Source organism: Corvus kubaryi, unplaced genomic scaffold, assembly GCF_017639235.1.
Source record: "Corvus kubaryi isolate FWS band 111438036 unplaced genomic scaffold, C.kubaryi_AGA036_p1.0 split3-73, whole genome shotgun sequence".
Taxonomy (NCBI): domain Eukaryota; kingdom Metazoa; phylum Chordata; class Aves; order Passeriformes; family Corvidae; genus Corvus; species Corvus kubaryi.
Window position 1 is genome coordinate 32523654 of NW_024582091.1, and position 17684 is coordinate 32541337.

Here is a 17684-nt window from a genome sequence, read left to right on the forward strand (position 1 = left end):
GGGGGCGGTGGCGCGGCCCGGCCCCGGCTGTCAGCGCCGCCCGAGCCGGGCTGCGAGCGGGCTCCGCGCCGCACGGACGGCTGAGCCCCGCGCTGCCATGGAGCCGCAGGCACGCGGTGAGTCTCGGCGGGAACAGAGCCCTCCGGAGCGGCGCGGGGGTCCCGTCCCTGCCGCCGGGGGCTGCGCTCACCCCTCGGGGAGGGCCGAGCCGGCGCGGGGACAGCGGGAATTGGGGCGGGGGGTGGCCGGGGCGGGGAGAGCCCGAGGGGAGCCGCGGCCCGGGGCACGGGCCGGTGAGAGGAGCGCGGTGAGCGGTGCCCGTGAGCGGCTCCCCGTGGGCGCTGCCCGGCGCCCGCCGCCTGTGGCGGCCCCGGCTCAGCTCGGGGAGAGCGGCATGACCCGACCCGGCCCGGCCCGCGGGGTATCCTCGCCCTGCCCCCTGTCCTCCATCCCGAGCCGGGATCCCGTTGGCTTTCCTTATGGCTGTGATGTTGGCGGCCGCTTTCTCCTCCTGCTGGCTTTAGACATTTCGCGGTCAGGTAGCTGGCTGACAACTCTGTGTTAAGTTAGTCCCATAGGGGTTTGTTGGTTGTTTGAGGTATTTTTGTGTGTCCTGCCCCGCTGGCCGTCCCCCACCCCGGCTGGGCTCCAGCCGCTGCCTCCCGGGGACAAGCGGGACGGTGCGAGCCGGAGCCGGCATCGCGACCCCCGTCCTGGAGGTTGCCGGAGTGTGGGAGCTGCCTCCAGCAGCAGGGACCCTGGCACTCGGCTTCCAGCAGAGCTCTGGATCCATCGAGAGCCGCTTAAAATTGGATCCGCTAAAATATTTCTGCAGCTTTGCAAACGCGGCATTCATTCACTTAAAGTGAGCATTTTCTATTGCACCAGTTATGGCTTACTTAGTTGTTCATACCTCTCTCTGGATAAAATTAATTGGCCTCCAAAGAACAGAAGAAACTTTTCACGCGAGTTATAAATGATGTTTGGGTCAACTGAAGAGATTTAGCATAGACAGGTCTTGCTCACTTTTATAATCTTGCTCTTGTTTTCTAAAGAACCTCATGGCTTCGTCACACAGGACTAAGCACGTGGTACAAACATTTCTGCAAAATCAGAATGTTTACAAAGCATTTTATGTCATCTATAAAACAGGGAGATGAAATAAGCAAGAGACATATGCTCATAGAAACTAACTGAATAAACAGGCTTCCAGGATAGTTAAAATCTGCCTTAAACAAATACACATAAAAAAGGCAATGCTGCCTGCAAATACGTTTGTATGTAAAGGAATACAGTGGGAAATTTGAGTTCATGATGCTTGTGAATGAGAGCCTTTCTGGCAGGTGTTGTGTATGTGCTGTTGCAATGGATGCATGGCTGAAGCTGCCTGGCAAAATAATTTTTTTTTAAAAAAAAATTAAAAAACCACAAGAACTGATCTGTGGCTCAGTTCTCGGGGTATTTTTAAAGTTAGTATTAAGACTACAGCATCAGGCTGTTATTTAAACTCTACTTTTTGGAATACATCTGTATAGGTACTATGATGGGAGCTCCTGTTCTTTAAACAGGAACTTTGCATGATACAGAATTTTGATAATTTCCTGCTTTGTAGAACTGATGGAAAACAGTATTGGATTCTGATTAGCTGGATGGTGGTATATGTACATGTGAATCTTGTACCTTCTCTGACTAGTAAGGTGAGTAAATACATTCTCAGTATGTGTTAAAAAATTAGGTCAATAAATGTGTTTTGCTAATGTGTATTTGGATCAGGAACTCTGTTACTTCCCCAGGTCTTGAATAAATTCTTCTTCTGGATGAGTATCTATTGGCTAGTGAGAGCATGTAAAATTTTACCTGTACTCAATTCTTTAGTTGCTTTTTTCTTCAGTTTTTCACCTGTGTGTTTTATTTCTACAGTCTCTCAGAACAGTGTCCCATTACTAAAAATAATAAAAAAAAAGTATTGCTTTGATAAATTAGCAGTACAATCCAGGATTTTTGTGGAAGGTATTTGCATGCCAGCACACCTTTGTTTTTATCCTCCCTTTCCTTCTAGACTTCATTTAGTGCATGCTACTGCAGTTATGGAGCCTTGCTGGCAAAAAGAATTCAACCTGTATGTGTCTAATGCTGTCAAATTCAATTAAGCACATCCAAGCACTGGCCAGAAATCTGAAGTTTTCAATCCCACTTACACGTTTTGCAGAGCACAGTTACAGCAGAGTTTACTAACAAAACAGTAACAATTTTCTTGAAAGACTGCTCTACTTCCAATATCTCCTTAAGCAGCAGGAGAAATGTATATACATTTGAATGAATTTATTAATTGCTTCTAAAAAACTTTCAGATGCCCACAGAGAAAGGAATCCTGAATGGTATGTTCCAGTGTGCTCTGCTGGGATATTGTATTCCAGCTGAAAAGACGGAGTAAAAGCTATGCATTTAAAAGCGCTGTTGAATTTCTCATGTTGAACACTTTAAAAGATTTTCTTCAAAAAGACTTTTCTACATAATTGTGTTTGTGCCATTTTATATTGTCCTTAAGGCATGCTATGCCTGAGTAGTACAATTTCATGTTCAAGAAATACATGCAAGTATAAAGCACAGATTTCTTCAGAGCAGGAAAATAATTTTATTTTTTACACAGCAGCATGAGTCAACTCTATAAGTCTTAATGCAACTGTGGGCAAAAGAAAAATATTATGTGTAAATGTATCAAGGTACTGGGTAGAGGTCACAGCTAAACACCACGAGTTTCTGGGTGGTTCAAGACACAATATAATATCTGTCCATGCCCCAAAGACTGTGAAAATTAAATGCTCTGATATTTACTTTAAAGAAGTAGAGAGAGTTCATGGACTGAAAAGGAATTACCATTATACTTAAACATATTGAATATATCTGGCAGCATTCATGTGAATGAACTAGATGAGAGAGTCAAGCAGACAGAGGGTAATAGTAATTAATGTTAAAATTATTTTCTAAAGAAATAACCATATGTTCCATGTAAACAAATCCATATGTGTAGTAAAAGTAATAAATTTTACTTTACATAAATTTTATCTTTAAGCCTGTGAGTGCTTTTCTCTTTGATTACTTTTTGCTCTTAATGGAAGAGCTGATCCAGCAACACACCAGCTATACTTGTACTAGGTGCTGAAAATTTCATAAGAGCATATTTGTTTTCCTTCCTATGGCTGTCAGTCATTTCTCAAGTGAAAAGTTTGGAAATCTGAAGAACAGTGTCTCTCTTTGAAAGAGAGGAAGATCAGAACTGTGTATTTGCCTCTCATCATACTCATTCTACTCCAGTTCCAGATTAAGTGACTATCCTGTGTAGTCCTGCTTTTCAGTTTAAAACTGTGAATGTCCTGTAATAATGACAGATGGATGTCTTACTCTGTCTCTCATCTGAGAATGCCATGTGACTTTTTAACACTGGAACTTTGCTCAAAATGCATTTCTCTCGTTTTGCAGTAATTCTCCATTTCTTCATGCATCCAGATATAATTGTACCTTCTTTCCCTGTCACATCCTCTCTTGATTCTTACTCTGATAAAAAGCTTTGATGTGCAGCTTTCTGCTCCCTTTTACCTACACAGGTAGCTCAACCAGCTGCTTGCACTCCTGGCCTCCAAAAGGGTTTTTGAGGCATTTCCCTGTCCTAGAAATTCTTCTTAGAGCTGTTGCTGATGTTCTGCATCCTCAGCCAGTTGTTCATTGTAGCCATAATAGCTTGTGGTAGCTACACTCACCCCGGTCAGGTATTGTGGTGAGAGCTGTGGTTAGTTCAGATGTTGGATGACTCCTTCTCGAGGCCTGTGTCTCACAGGCTTGCAGAACCTCACTTCCTCCTTCTGCTGCGTGCAGCTGGCACGCTCCTTCTGGGATCCTCAAGCCAGCTGCATCTGCCCTGTGATGTTACAGAGCAGAGAGGCAGCACCTTGGCATGTGCCATTAGACTGGAGCTTGCGATCAGAGGAATATCATTGGAAGTCAGAACATTAGCCCAGTGCCCTCTCCCTGCCACGGTGGCACCTTCTATCTCAGAGTCAGGTGGTCTGAGGTCTCCATGGTGAGAGGCAGTGGTGAGGAAGACTTATGTTACCTGTGATATGGTGTACAAGACTTGCCAAAATGGTATTGGCAGCTCGGTCAGCATTCTCTGTCCTTGCTAGCTACCCATGTGGTTACTAATCCAGACAGGAATCTGGATAGAATCAATCTTGCAGTGGGAAGGTGGGGATGGAGAACACATGGTGATGTTACCTCACTGCAGCAGCAGTGCTGTGGCCATCACACCAAAGCAGTGTCTTGCTGGAGAGGGCAGCATCTTCCTTACCTTTGTGTTTGAGGCTGGTGCTTTACCAAGGAGCACTGACTGTTTTGTTCTATGTTCACCTTTTCCCTAAAGACAGAGTAAAGCTGCTGGTTTGGAGCTGATAAAGTGTAATTGTTTTATGAGAAGCGCCCGTCCACATGTGCTTTATGAGGCATCAGGATTCACTCTAGTTATCCAGGGGTTTGTGCTGTTTCTGTACCGCCTTCCAGAGCTCACCATTGCCCTGCTATGGAAAGCAGGAGAGAGGACTTTGCAAAGGGTCAGGAGGATATTGCAGTAATTGAACCAGCCAGTGATAACCTGCTTATTTCACTGCACGATGGAAGTTTCAGCTGCTGTGTTAATAAGACCACATGAAGAGGAGGTCAAGTGAAAAAGGCAGGGTTGTAATTTATAATAGGATTCTTAAATATTTAACAAGTGCACAAAGCTCGAAATAATAGCTCTTTCATGCTTTTTATACTACAAGGAGAGAAAATGCATGTGTGGAATGAGTTATTTGGTATATCAGATTTAAGCAAGTAAATGTCTGAAATCAAAAGTAGTGCTTCTCTTTCACGCTTTTGAACCTGTACTGTTTTCAGCTTCATGACTCTTGTCACAGGTTGAAATTCAGTTTGCTGAGGCTGAGAAAATTTGAGTGGTGTCATGCTACACCTGAGAACTGAAAATAGCATACTGTGGGACTTGGAAATGAGATACAAAAGAGAGACCTCCTCTAAAATCTAGGGCCAGTCTTGCAAGGCTTTTTAACATCGACAGTTTTGCAGCCATGAGGATATAAAATGCAGAACATGCTAAAACGAAGACATCTAACCGCAAATCATGTTTTTAAATTCTTGCTCTATTTTTTTCTCCTGTATCTTCTTATTTTGACAGGGCTGGTGGTATGAGTCCTACAAAGCACTGAGTCTGCTCTCTGTTTCAAAAGTGCCCTAGTGGAAAGATGAGTTTGCTGATGCTGTCCTGATGTGCCCTCACGGACTAGTACAGTACAGAAATGTGTGGAACTTTGAGGTGCTTTGCTTAGGCCATGTGCTGCTTGAAGGATGTGACACAACCTTGGCCAAAGATTGCAGGAGGTTTGAAGGAATGTTGCCATATTTAGAAGTTTATGTATCAATTAGTAGCTTGTTTCAGTGCAATCCTGGAATTTGTATTTAGAAAGAATGTACTCAGCCTTTGATTCAGAAAGTGTTTTCAGGGTAAAATTAATTCTTTCTTTCTAATTAGAAAATACCTCTTGAGGTAATAGATAAATATGAGATCTCAGCAGGCTAGTTTTATCTGATTTTATTTGTATGTCGTAGAAATGCACAGTTGCAATGGCAAATTTTATATATTTAGCATGCTGCAGTCATATCAGTGCTGTCTAAATTGGGCCTTTTGGCTGCTCCATGCTTTTAACCCATCTTGTGTGAGAAATGGTGAGAGAGGACTGACAAATACGGATTTTAGTATCAGATGTCACAGTGACCTTCTTCAAAACCCAGAGCATATTGGTGGATTTGTTTGATTCTTTATGACAGAGGTAATTACTTGGCCATCTTTGAGGTCCGTGGATTAAAATCATACCTAACTAGGCTATCATCATTCCACTTCTACATCCATGATGTGGTTCAGTGTTGCAGGTGAGTAACTGTAAAAGACATATTTAGCGTGCTTGTATTGTACTTTAACAGTGAATCTCCCTTTTCTTTCTCTTGTGCTGTCTCTCATTCCCTTTTTCACTTCATACAAAGAAACAGAACAGCATCAGTGAGGATCTCGTTGCAAATGTTCTTATCAGAAAGTGTACAACAAGTGCAAGAATGCCACAATTATGAAGTGGTACTTCCTGAAGTGCCATCCTACCATGATGATAAAGGTCTTACAGTGTCTCCAATTTTCCCTCTCCCGCTTGGGTAAATTTTACCTTTTCTGTGCTGGTAGGATTTAAAATCTCTAGATAATAAAAAGGGCTTCTAAAATGGCTGCTCTTGCTAATTAATGACTTCTGTGTAAGATTTCTTGAACTTTTTGATTCTTTGTTACTTATTCCAGCAAAATGTTATTGTGTTTATATTAATGTCATGGGTTAACAGCATGATAAAGTGAAGGATCCACTACTGGATCCCCAAGCAGACAAGAAAGACTCCACTGCAAATAGCTTTAGAAAGTACTAGGAATTTCTTGTATTCTCTTCAAATTATCTGTCATGTTTTCTTATGTAAGCTGGTTGTTCAAAGATATCTCATGCTTGTAGCTAAAATTCCAGGCTTTTACAGCAGCCAAATAATAATACAACAGTAAAATTTATAAAGATAGGTTTACAGAGAAAAGGAAAAGTCAAGGTTATGTGTGCGTATCTGATGGCCAGATAAAATAGCTTCTCCCATTTAGTCTGCTGTCCAACTAATGGGCTTTCAGATACTTAGGAGCTGTGTAGTCAGGGATCCAGTTCTTGGATAATTATTTTACATCTTTGCATTTCTAGTCACTGAAGGAGAATCCAGGGAGCTCAGAGAAGCAGGTTGGGGATATAAAGAACTGAAGGAAGTCTAATGCCTTGTGTCATTTCCAGAAATGGAAGGCAATGCTATGTCTTGAGCAGTCAGTTCCTTCTGAAGCAAGGAGGGCTGTCAGGAAGAATGTTTACTTCTGGGTTTTTTTGTTGGTCTTCTGGGGTCTGGTTTATGTAAAGTTGTCCTGCTATCCCCACTGATATACTCTAGCCTGCAATTATCCTTGCTGTCCACCAAGAACATAACAAAAGTGCACAGGAGCTCTAGTGGTGCTGTAGGCAGAGAGAGACCTAAAGCTACACTCGGAAAACATTTTTGATATTCATACAAGTGTGAAGTGCCTACAGATATGGTGTTGATTTTCCCAGTGAAACGTGTTTGCACAAAATGTTTACGTAGCAGGCAGCACAGTTTATTTTCATGTGCTTTCTTGCTGAAAGGGCTACTTTTGTTTGTTGATCAATGAAGTTGTTAGGACCAGATCCTCTCCAATCTATTTCTTTCTCTATTTTGAACTATTCTTTCTGTTTTTTCTTTGCATTTATACAGTCTGATTTCTCTCTGGGTTTTGCATTAACTTGTGAAACACCCTTCCTCTTTAGCCATCCAAATACATAAGTTGTCTCTCTTTAGTACCTGTGCCACGCTTTCAAATTTTATTTAGTAATTGCCCAATAATTAAAGTTACTAACATATAAATTGTAAGTAAAGCATGGAAAGCATATTTTAAAACTACATATGGTATGAATTTAAAAGGTTGCATGATTTATATTCTGTAAATATTTATAAATGGTAGCTGAAGGGAGGTAATGCTTTCTATGTTTGCTTCTTCAGTAAGGAGTTAGATTTTTCTGTGTTTACCTGTTTGTTCAATTGTCTTTTCACTAGTTTCCTCACCAGGAAATTGCCTTGCCACCTGGGTGGGACTAAGGTGATGCAGGTTTGTGGTTACAAAATCTTGCTCATAACCCTGTACAAGTTTTTAAATACTTCTGCATGGTTTCCTTGGAATAACTGTTTTCATTGTGCTTTTGGTGGATTTAGTAGTAACTTGTCAAGCTGATGTTATCTTAGGCATTTTAGGTGCTTATCTAATTCCTCTTTCTATATTTCTCACTGAATTAAAATATTCTTAAATGCACAGAGTAGATTTCAGGTCACACTAAGACAGATTTTTAGAGGATGATGTGGAGCAAATGTGTCTAGTTAGAAGATCTTCTGAAGGCCTTAGATGCTTTATATTCTTCCTCTGGTGCATGTTGGGCTGGTGCATGCTAAATTTTCATTAAAAAGTGATCAGAGATAGTAGTATTTAAACACATCCAGATTTTTCTTAGAGACTAGTAAAATGTATGTACATTACAGAGCTAGAGGGGCAATTATGCCAGGAACAGAAGATTATCTTGTGCTCAAAGTATTTTAGGTAGATAACAGCTATTAACTTATTATTGTGGGAGGAAGGAATCAAAGTCATAATCAGAGAGAATGATGTTTGCCATGTAATTATCTAACCAGTGCTGTGCACTATTATGTGCATATGACGAACCAGTTACGCCACGTGCTCTTGCAAAAGAAAATCCTTCAGTCATGTAGTGGGACAGGTGGTTCAGAAGCTTTGATAGCAAAGAAAAGATGACGGTGAAGAAGGAGCAATTACTTGAATAGCCTGACTGACTTAAAAAAAAAAAAAAGATGCTGAATTATGTCATTCATACATTCTTATAAAGTGAATCACAGTGCAGACTTGAAGACTTAAGTAAGGTCTTTGCACAGCTAAATAACAGATATTATCAGGAAACTGGAAGTCAAATACTACAGATGGAGGAAAAATGCGTTCTCTTGGTTTTAAATTGCTTCAAAAACCAGAGAAGCACAGGTAATCAGCAATATAGATGAAGCCTGCAGTAAGCACAAGGAATAAAGAAGAGTATGTAATGATAATAGCTTGTACCCATTTGGGAGAGGCTCAAAGATGGGAACCAGATTTAGACCTAGAGCCAGAATTAGAAGGTTTCTCAGTTGTGCCCAGTTCTGCACAGAAATATGAAGCATGGGCATGTCCTGAAAAGGGAGCTGCAGTATTTTGGTCATAGTTATGTGCTGCATGTGAGATGGGGGATGGGTAAGAAGCATGGGGAGGGTAAAAAGAGAGAGGGATTTTAACGATTAAGTTGAGTAGGGATGAAGATGTGAACGGAAGTTATTAGCAGAGATGCAAGCATTCAAATTCTGGTTTATTTCAGAAAAGTACATTGTGTTATGTCCATCTTGCAACAAGTTCCTCAATAAAATATTCTAACTTAAGGTAGTGGAAGAGTGAAGAGAAGACAAAGACTGTCTCGTGCTCATTTTCTAGACCTTCTTAAGGTACTGAGTTAAAATAGGCATTATTTCACACTGGGTGATCTGTAAAGTTTCTAGGTTGGAGCTTTGAATTATATTCTTGCCACTTGAATGTGGTCTAATGCAACCTCAGGGGCATAGCAACTCATGCCATGTGCTTAGCTAATCCCCTTCCTTCTCTTATGCATTGGCCTGCCACTGCCTGTGCCCACAACAGCTGTCATGGAAGCTCACCCTCTTTGGTTCAGGGCTTATCTTCCCAGCTGATCTTCAAGGGGAAAAAAGCCCACACTCTGCCTGTGGCAGCTACCATTTTGTGCTGGTATTTGAGGGTGAATCAGGGACCTCAAAGATTGAGACTGTATGGTGTAGCTGGAAGTGCCAGTCTCTGTCTCCTGGTCCAATAAATAGCCTCTCTTCCTGAAGCATGGTCTTTGTGTCACTAGGATGGCTGCATGGGGCGTGCCACCTGTTTCTACAGGAAATACACAGATAGCCAGGGCCCTAAACCCCAGGTGCCCCCACTCAGAGCCCCACTGAACAAACACATTTCTTTGTAATGGCCTTTTACACAACACTGAGTGGGCAAAGCCATGAAGTTAATGATGCCAAAAATTCTGAAGGCCTTAACATGGAGCTTAACATTAGGAGCAGAATAGTTAAGTGCTTCATTTCACAGCTCAGGATGCTGGCAAAAAAGCTTGTTGGAAAAACAAACGAAACTTGGAGCTAGACAGGCCCAGATAGATGGTGCTGTTCTAACTGAGAAGCATTTTGTGTGGCCTGTGTGCAGAGAATTACTGTCACACTAATTCCAAATTCCAGGTTCATCAGAGCAACCCACAGCAGCAGTACTTCCTGGCTGTAAGGCAGTGCATTTGCAGGAAGTGAAGTGGCACTCACGCGAGCTGTTTGTCAATATATTTGAAGTATATATTAAAGGAAATACCTATTCTTCAAAATATATTTGCAGTATAGATATATTTTCTTTAAAAAATAGTATTTTTTTTCATCTTGAATATCAGGCCAGTGCAACAGAATACATGGCCATTGTCTCTATTAAAATGCATTGTTTTCAAACAATATTCATATAAATGAGCTTTATTTTTATTGGTTTTAAATAGGAATACCATTGTGTTGCAGGTAGATGCATCCAGGAGTAGGTCATGTTTATTTAGGGAAGACTAGTGAAGTTTCCAGTGTCATATGACACACAATTCCTGCCCCCCGCCGGAAGGCAAAAGTGCACTGGTGCAAAGTAGCTAGTCTAAATTATGAAAGGATTAAAGGGGTGAAGCAGGTGGTGGTTAAAAAATGGGGGGCTGGGAAGGAGGAAGACACAACACGTAAGACATGTCTGCTCTGAGAAGTGTGTTGATTCACTGCCTCATCTTGGCGGCCATGAGCTTTTACATCATGTAACATAAAAAATTAAGAAAAACTCTGGGCAAAGGATCTGTACCTTTCTCCCAGCTTAGGGAGTGATGTCAGCTCTGGGGCCTCCAACTTAAGAAAGACAGGGAGGGACACACAGATAATGAGAGATCTGGATCCTCTCCTATGAAAACAGTTTGAGAGATTTGTTGTTCAGCTTGGAGAAGAAAAGGCTTTGAAGAGACCTTACAGCACCCTCCAGTACCTGAAGGGGTCTACAAGAGAACTGGAGAGGGACTTGTCACAAGGGCATGTGACACTGTTGGGGCTGCCCGAGGCAGCACAGCGTCCAGCTGCAGACGTCCTTGGCTTCTGCTGCTGCAGGCAGGAGTCAGCTGCAGCAAGGAGGGAAAGCTGCCAGCTGCAGCTTGCAGGGAAAGCTGGCTCCTTCGAAAGGAGCGAGCCCCAAACAAAGGTGGTGTAAAAGCGTCGGCAGAGGCAAAGGATGAGAGAGGGGTCCCTGTGTAGGTTCCAGCTGGTTTACTGCCGGTGGAGGGTCCAGGGACAAAGACAAAGGAGTAAAAGAGAACAGACTATTTTATATGGAGGTGGAACAAAGGGGAAACAACCAATGGGGATCGACTGAGGAGGAGGAGATAACAGAGGAATATCCAATAGGGATAACTTAAGGGAGGGAATTATATGAGTAGACCAATGGGGCGTCGAAGAAGGGAGAACTTTCCAGAACTAATGCATAAGTAACTAGGGGAAAAACATAAATATGAGTTATACATAAAACTGGGTGGAGAATTCCTGAACCAATAAACTTAAAACATGTAAACTAAGAACTACTAGGAACGTGAGAACTCGCTGTAACCCAGGGGTGGGAATCAGACCTCTGTGTTCTGGAGGCCTCTGCACTGGTTGTCTGAATGCTCTGCTGCAGTGGCCACTGCCACATGCACTGCAACAGGCATGTAGTGGCAGGACAAAGGGAAATGGCTTTAAACTGACAAAGAGTAGGTTTAGATCAAATACTGGGAAGAAACCATTTACAGTGAGGGTGCTGAGACAAAGGAACATGTTGCCCAGAGAAGTTGTGGATGCCCCCCCATCCTTGGAAGTGCTCAAGGCCAGCTTGGATGAGGCTTTGAGCAACCTGGTCTAATGGAAGGTGTCCCTGCCCATGGCAGGGTGGTTGGAACTAGGTGATCTTTTAAGTCCTTTGCAAGTCAAACTATTCTGTGATTTATTGTTGCTAATTTATAATTATGCTGCCTACAAAGCTTAGTCACAGATTATGGATATTTTGTGCCAAACAGTATTCAAAAAGGCAGTCCTGCTCCTTTAAAACTGTGATCTTTACTCTCCCAGTATGAGAGACTGATCATAGAGGAGAAAGATAATTTGTCCCTTTTCTCCCAGCATTCCCGAATGTGTACTTCAGTATATGTAACAATGTAGAGACATTTATTCTGTATTAAAGCAATGGGAGTAATGAATTTGAACCTGAAGAGAATAAAGAATCTATCATGTACCCATTTATAATTGTTTCCTGTGTGTTTTCCCTAGTACATTTACAGGACCAAAGGTGACACATTTGCCTTACATGGTGGAATAGCTGAATGGCAGTGTGGGGAAAGCAAGCAACCTGCTGGCTGCAGCAGGCTTTTGCTCATTTTTAAATTACACTTTTAAAGATCTTGTTAGTTATGTGTTTTCTAATCTGAAGGACACATGAAGAATTTATTTTATAATTAAAAATATATAATTTTATTACTTCTTACAGTGCAGCTACATTGTTGGAAGTTAATTGAGGAAGCTTGTGAGTTTAATTATACTGCAGTTAGATTGCTATCTAATTATATTCTTTTGCACCTGGCTTTAGAAAAGTACAATAAACTGATTCATTCTTAGGAGAGAAAGGTTATTAAATCCTGCCATTAAGTTTCAGTGATTTTGATTCAGTGAAGCAGATGCGTGATCTTAATTATACAATTCACGGGATTGCCGTCACTTCTACCAGCTGAGGATGGGACCCCAAGTGCCTCTCTATTGAGAGATGAGAAAAATGTACTTTCATGTATTTTTATTATGAAAGGGTGGGTTTAAGAAATGTGACTGACAACTTCCGCCTCTGACTGCCAGCATTTCCATGTCATAGCTCTTATCTTACCCTACACTGCTTTTTCTCTAGTTTGATTATATATGCATTATTCCTTCATTTGTTCTATGCTGTGTGTTACAGTTTCTGGAGTACCTTGTTTGTAGAGAACAAGCCCCTTTTGTGATGTAGTGTCATCTGCTTTCTCATTCCCTATTTTTCCATTGTGACTTCATCTTTTTCCTTTTTTCCCCTGTTCTTCCTAAAGAAAGAGAAAGAGATGACAACTCCTCGACTTGAGGCTTTTTTTCTTACCACTAACCTCACAGAAAGCTGTGCATCATGATCAATAGAAAGCACAGAAAGTGGTACAGTGCTGTCATTACTTTCAGTTTGACATAATAGAAGGAACCTTCTACTGTGTTTAAGCTGTTACATTTCACAGCAATTGCTTTGTTTTTCCATAGCTACAGCTTGAAAATGTTACCCTTGTCTTATCCAGGCATTCAGGATTATTATTCTATGCAAAGAGAGCTTGCTATTGGGTAAAATGTGTAAGATCATCCCTGCATTCCTGGACATTTCAGATAATTATTTTGCTTGGAAGATCAGTTCCCAGGTTGAAATCTTAGGTTGAAGTAAGTAATATGTATTTTGGGGTTTTTTTACTGTTATTGCTATTCTCACTTTTATCCATTGTGTTTCCATCTTTGGGATGGTTATCAAACTCTTTATCAATGTGTATGGCTTCTTGGTGCAGCGGTCAAGTTGGGTCTCTTTTCTGCCAGTTTTTTGTGTGTAGATTGTCTCTTTTCACTGGTATAGATTGGCAGTTGTGTCAGGGTTTCTGGGGGAAAAATAAGGTAGAGATATCCTCAAGGTATGATTAATTTCTTACTATACTAAAACAGAGAAAAGAATCACAGTACGACTGGCTGTTTATCCAGGAGCTTCAAATGAAAGCATTCCTTTGTTTGGAAACCTGCCAATCTATCTCATAACTATGGATAGATTTTTTTAGCACTTGGTTTGCAAGGGTTAAGAGATGGAAGGGAAAGCCTTAATAAAGTCAGTAATAAGCTGCTCCAGGATGACCAGTAGGGACACCTACTCCGAGATTTTAGACTACATCCTAGAGCTCTTGAACACTCAAAAGCTGTATTCCCTCCCTTTCCTTGACACTACCCCCAACCCAAAGCTCAGTAGAGAGAGGGAATGAAGACACTTGCCCATCCATCTCTCTCTTCCAAGGAGCATACTCAGAGCAAGAAGACTGAGCCCACATGGTTGCAGAAAGTAGAACCTACATTTTTCTGTAGTGCTTACATTTTTGATCTACATCACCTGTGCATCTTGAATTTTTCCTTCTCTGAACCAAGGTGAAACCAGCCTGTGAGTTTGTTTTTCAATCATAACTTCAAAATCAACCTTATATTCTGAGTCCTGTAGGAGAATGTCAGGCTGTAAAGTGATTGTTAGGCTCAAGCCTAAGCAAGTTCAAGACAAGTTTAGACTTGTCCACAGTTAGAACCAGACACAGAAGGGAAGATCTTCCTTCAGTAGTTTGTTTTCTAGGTGGATTAAATGGTAACATTTTCCTATTTTGATCTTCCCATAATAACTTTGTAGTGGAAAAAATGGTATGGAAATCCTTGCAACTTCTGATAGCTTTTTCTGATCTATTTAGTTACTTAGTACATGCTCCTAGTCTCCCTTCTCCCCCCCTAATCTCTATATCTGGCATTAAGACTACATTATAAAGAAGATCAAAGACACTAATGCAGTGTCTGGACAGTTCCTTTGTTCTACTTACCATGTCATCCCTTTGAAGATTTAATTGCAATTTAAATTTGTAAACAAGTGTTTTCCAGATTTAAATAAGGAACTCTAATGACAAGGCAAAGGAAGTTGTAACAAGTCATTTTGCATACTAGAAGGGTTATGTAATTTGTTTTCTCACTATTTGATGTGAATGCTAGATAATAAGGTAGATATGGTATTTTTAATTGGTTGGAAAACAAAAAAGCAGAGCTGTAAAAGCACTTCAATTCTTAAATGTTTTGTTAAACAAAGGATCATCTATATATTTCCCTGAATGAATATTAGAAAATATACACAAACAGAAATTTGATGTTCTTGAATTTTGCTGTCATTAGGGTTAATATAGTGTGAGCTTTTCATTCATGTTGTTTGTCTTCTGGGGGTTTTGGAGTTGCTTTCCTTTTTTAAACAGTCAATATACAAAAATAGTCTGATACATACTACTCTAGAAGATGGGTCTGAGATAAATACAGAGCAAATACATTAAAAAGCACTAATTGAAACATCTTTGTGTAGTTAATCTTTAGATACTTGAATAAGTCTAAAAATCTGTCATGGATTTTATCATTGTATTATTTGGTTATTTTAAAATTGCAGAATAGTTACAGATCCTCTAGATTCTAAGTGGCTTATTTAATTTGTCATCCCTACAATTCTACTGGCAAACATATGCACAGGTATTGATCAATGCTGAAACAGTTGCATTAAATCAGATTTAACAGCAGACTGTAGAATTAGGGTCACCAGTATTAGCCACAACTACCATGAACTTTGGGAGGAAACTCAAAAATGCCCATTTCAGCACACTGGAACTCCTTTTATGGTTGTTGTATTATCTTGTTGTATGAATCTTTCAGAACACAATAAATGTGTTCTCCCAGCTATCCACCTCCTACTTCTTTCTATATAAATCTCCTAATACAAAGAGTTTTCTGCCTATTTGTTTCAACTTGGATCCTTCTGTATGACTTGCAGTTCCTAATTACTGATAATCCCATATTTTTAATGTTTCATTCATATTTTATCTAATTATATGTGACAGTAAGTACTAAAACTTTCTTTAAAGCAGAAGCCAAACTGCTTTTTGCACTGATTCAAACCTAATATATTATTTCCCACACTTTATGGGGGCAGGTTTTTTTTTGTTATTTTGAAGTAACATATGTCTAGAGAATTACTAGTTTGCCTGTTTGTGGAGGATAAATGAGTTACACATGAGTATATTATTAGTGTAATTTCCTGTAGCAACAGGAGGTTGTATGAGACCACAGGACCTGCAGTCTTGTCTTCAGCAATCCCACACCACAAGAAGAGGGGCTGTCTGGAAGAGATAATGAGGGAGGTGGGCTGGGTGTTGCATCTGTCTCTGGGCAGTCCTGTGACAGCCTGTGCCAGAGCTAACTGTTGATTGATTGCTTAAGCTCTGGATTGAGGGTCATTGCAAATGGAAGAAGTGGTGAGATGGGGATAGGTAATGTGGACTCCTTAGCTGACCATGGAGGAGGAAGGAGGGGAAGTTCAAGGAACAGGTTCTAAGACAGCTTCTGCTCCATTGATGCCTCTTGTGTGGTTTTTTTGTGGGGTTTTTTTTAGTGTAATAGAATTTCTGGGCAAGCAAGCAACTGAAACTAAATTCAGGAGAAACAGAATTAACTTAATCTGTGTAAGGCACAGCAGGAGAAGAAAACAGATGTTAATAAGTGGTAGTGTCCAGGCTCTATCCTCATGCCTTACCTGTTAGTGGCCTGCTTAAATGAAACTTGGAAAGCCTGTGCTTTAGATGAATATGTGGAGGTCCTGTACTGCTGTTCCTGCATCCATGAAAAAAGAGACTGCTTTCAAGACTGTGCAGACTAAGTTTAGCTTGAGTCCCATAGCAACGCAATTAATCCTCAAACAAATACCAAATAACAATTGTGTTTAGAGTTGTAGGGGTGTTAATAAAGGTGATTTGGGAGTGTTCCTACTGAATAAATATGCTTTTCTTTTGTTGTGAATTCAGCAATCTAGGTTTTCCTGGCAAGCTGCTTTTTGGGTAATAGCTAAGATATCAACTACTTCTATATGCTTTCATGTTTTTAAAAGGTTTTGTGCTTGAGGGTGGTGATCTATTTCTGCACATGGTGCCAGGCAGGGCTTCAGCACCTGTGTTGCTGCTTTTTGTCTTCCTACTCAGGGAAGATTGTAATTAACAAGGCTGAGTTCACTCCATTGTATTCTGCAGTGAAGTTGATGGGATGAATCAAATCAGTTCTGTTCTGTTAAATAGAAGGAATTCCAGGTACACTGGGGGACTCTAGGTGAAGGAAATGGCAGAAGGCTGGAGGGAATTTAGTTTTCTGCATGAAAATGTAAAGTACTTAATTTCAACAGACTTGTTCCTTGTAACCTCTATTCTTTAATGCTGAAACTTAACTAAGTTGTATTTTAATCTCTGTATAATAGAGTATACAGGCCTCTGTGGAGCTAGGAAAGAAATTGTTCCTTTCCATATTAAGCAGTGTACGGGTGTCAGGAGTCAGCAGAGATGGCTGATTACCCTGCTAGGCAACTGAAATAAAGGGAAAAGTGCTCTCCCAGGTGTAACCTGGAGGAGATTTTTCTTCCACAACAGAAGGAGATCTAGAATTTTAAAACGAGTTCCAAAGTAACAATAATGTTTTCTGTTACCTCATGGTTTGCATTGTCTTGAGAGGCTTTTAGTGGCCAGAGCCCCAGCAATCTTCTCTTCACTGAATTACTGGGATAGGAAATATTTTGTTTCATCAGTACCTATTATGCCAGGCAGGCCCAGGTCTTGCAAACATTTATGTATGCACTTATCTTGCCTATTACACATACTCACCCTCGTTTTGGGCATGCAGAAGAAGAAAGTAACTGGAGGTCCAGTGTATTTGTCCCCTCTTCACAGGTTTAGATTGAGCAATCAAGGAATGCTTCTCACTAACATTCAGAAAATTTGAACAATAGGTGTGGCATTTGCTTCTGCAAACTGTGTGCGTCTGTAAGGTTTCAAATTGCTGCAATTGGAGGTACTTTTAGAGAAAACTTGGCTCAGTAATATACTTCCTTTATTATTCAGTGTACTATTGCTACTCTTCATATCAGTAATCCACATTAGTTAGCTTTCTTATTTAGAAGAAAAAGCTTTTTTTCTTCTGTATTGTTAGAAGGAAGAAAATGCCTTATCAGG

At 40.7% G+C, this 17684-nt stretch overlaps 1 protein-coding gene across 1 annotated transcript in view; it reads left to right on the forward strand.

Moving 5' to 3' along the window:
- Positions 1–9: 9 nt before the first annotated feature.
- The window catches only part of TPD52L1 (TPD52 like 1), a 49135-nt gene continuing 31460 nt past the window's right edge, over positions 10–17684 (forward strand). The window contains exon 1 of the mRNA XM_042016531.1: positions 10–116. Within this exon, the coding sequence (XP_041872465.1) occupies positions 98–116 (19 nt within the window). The 5' untranslated portion in view covers positions 10–97. The remainder of the gene's footprint in view (positions 117–17684) is intronic.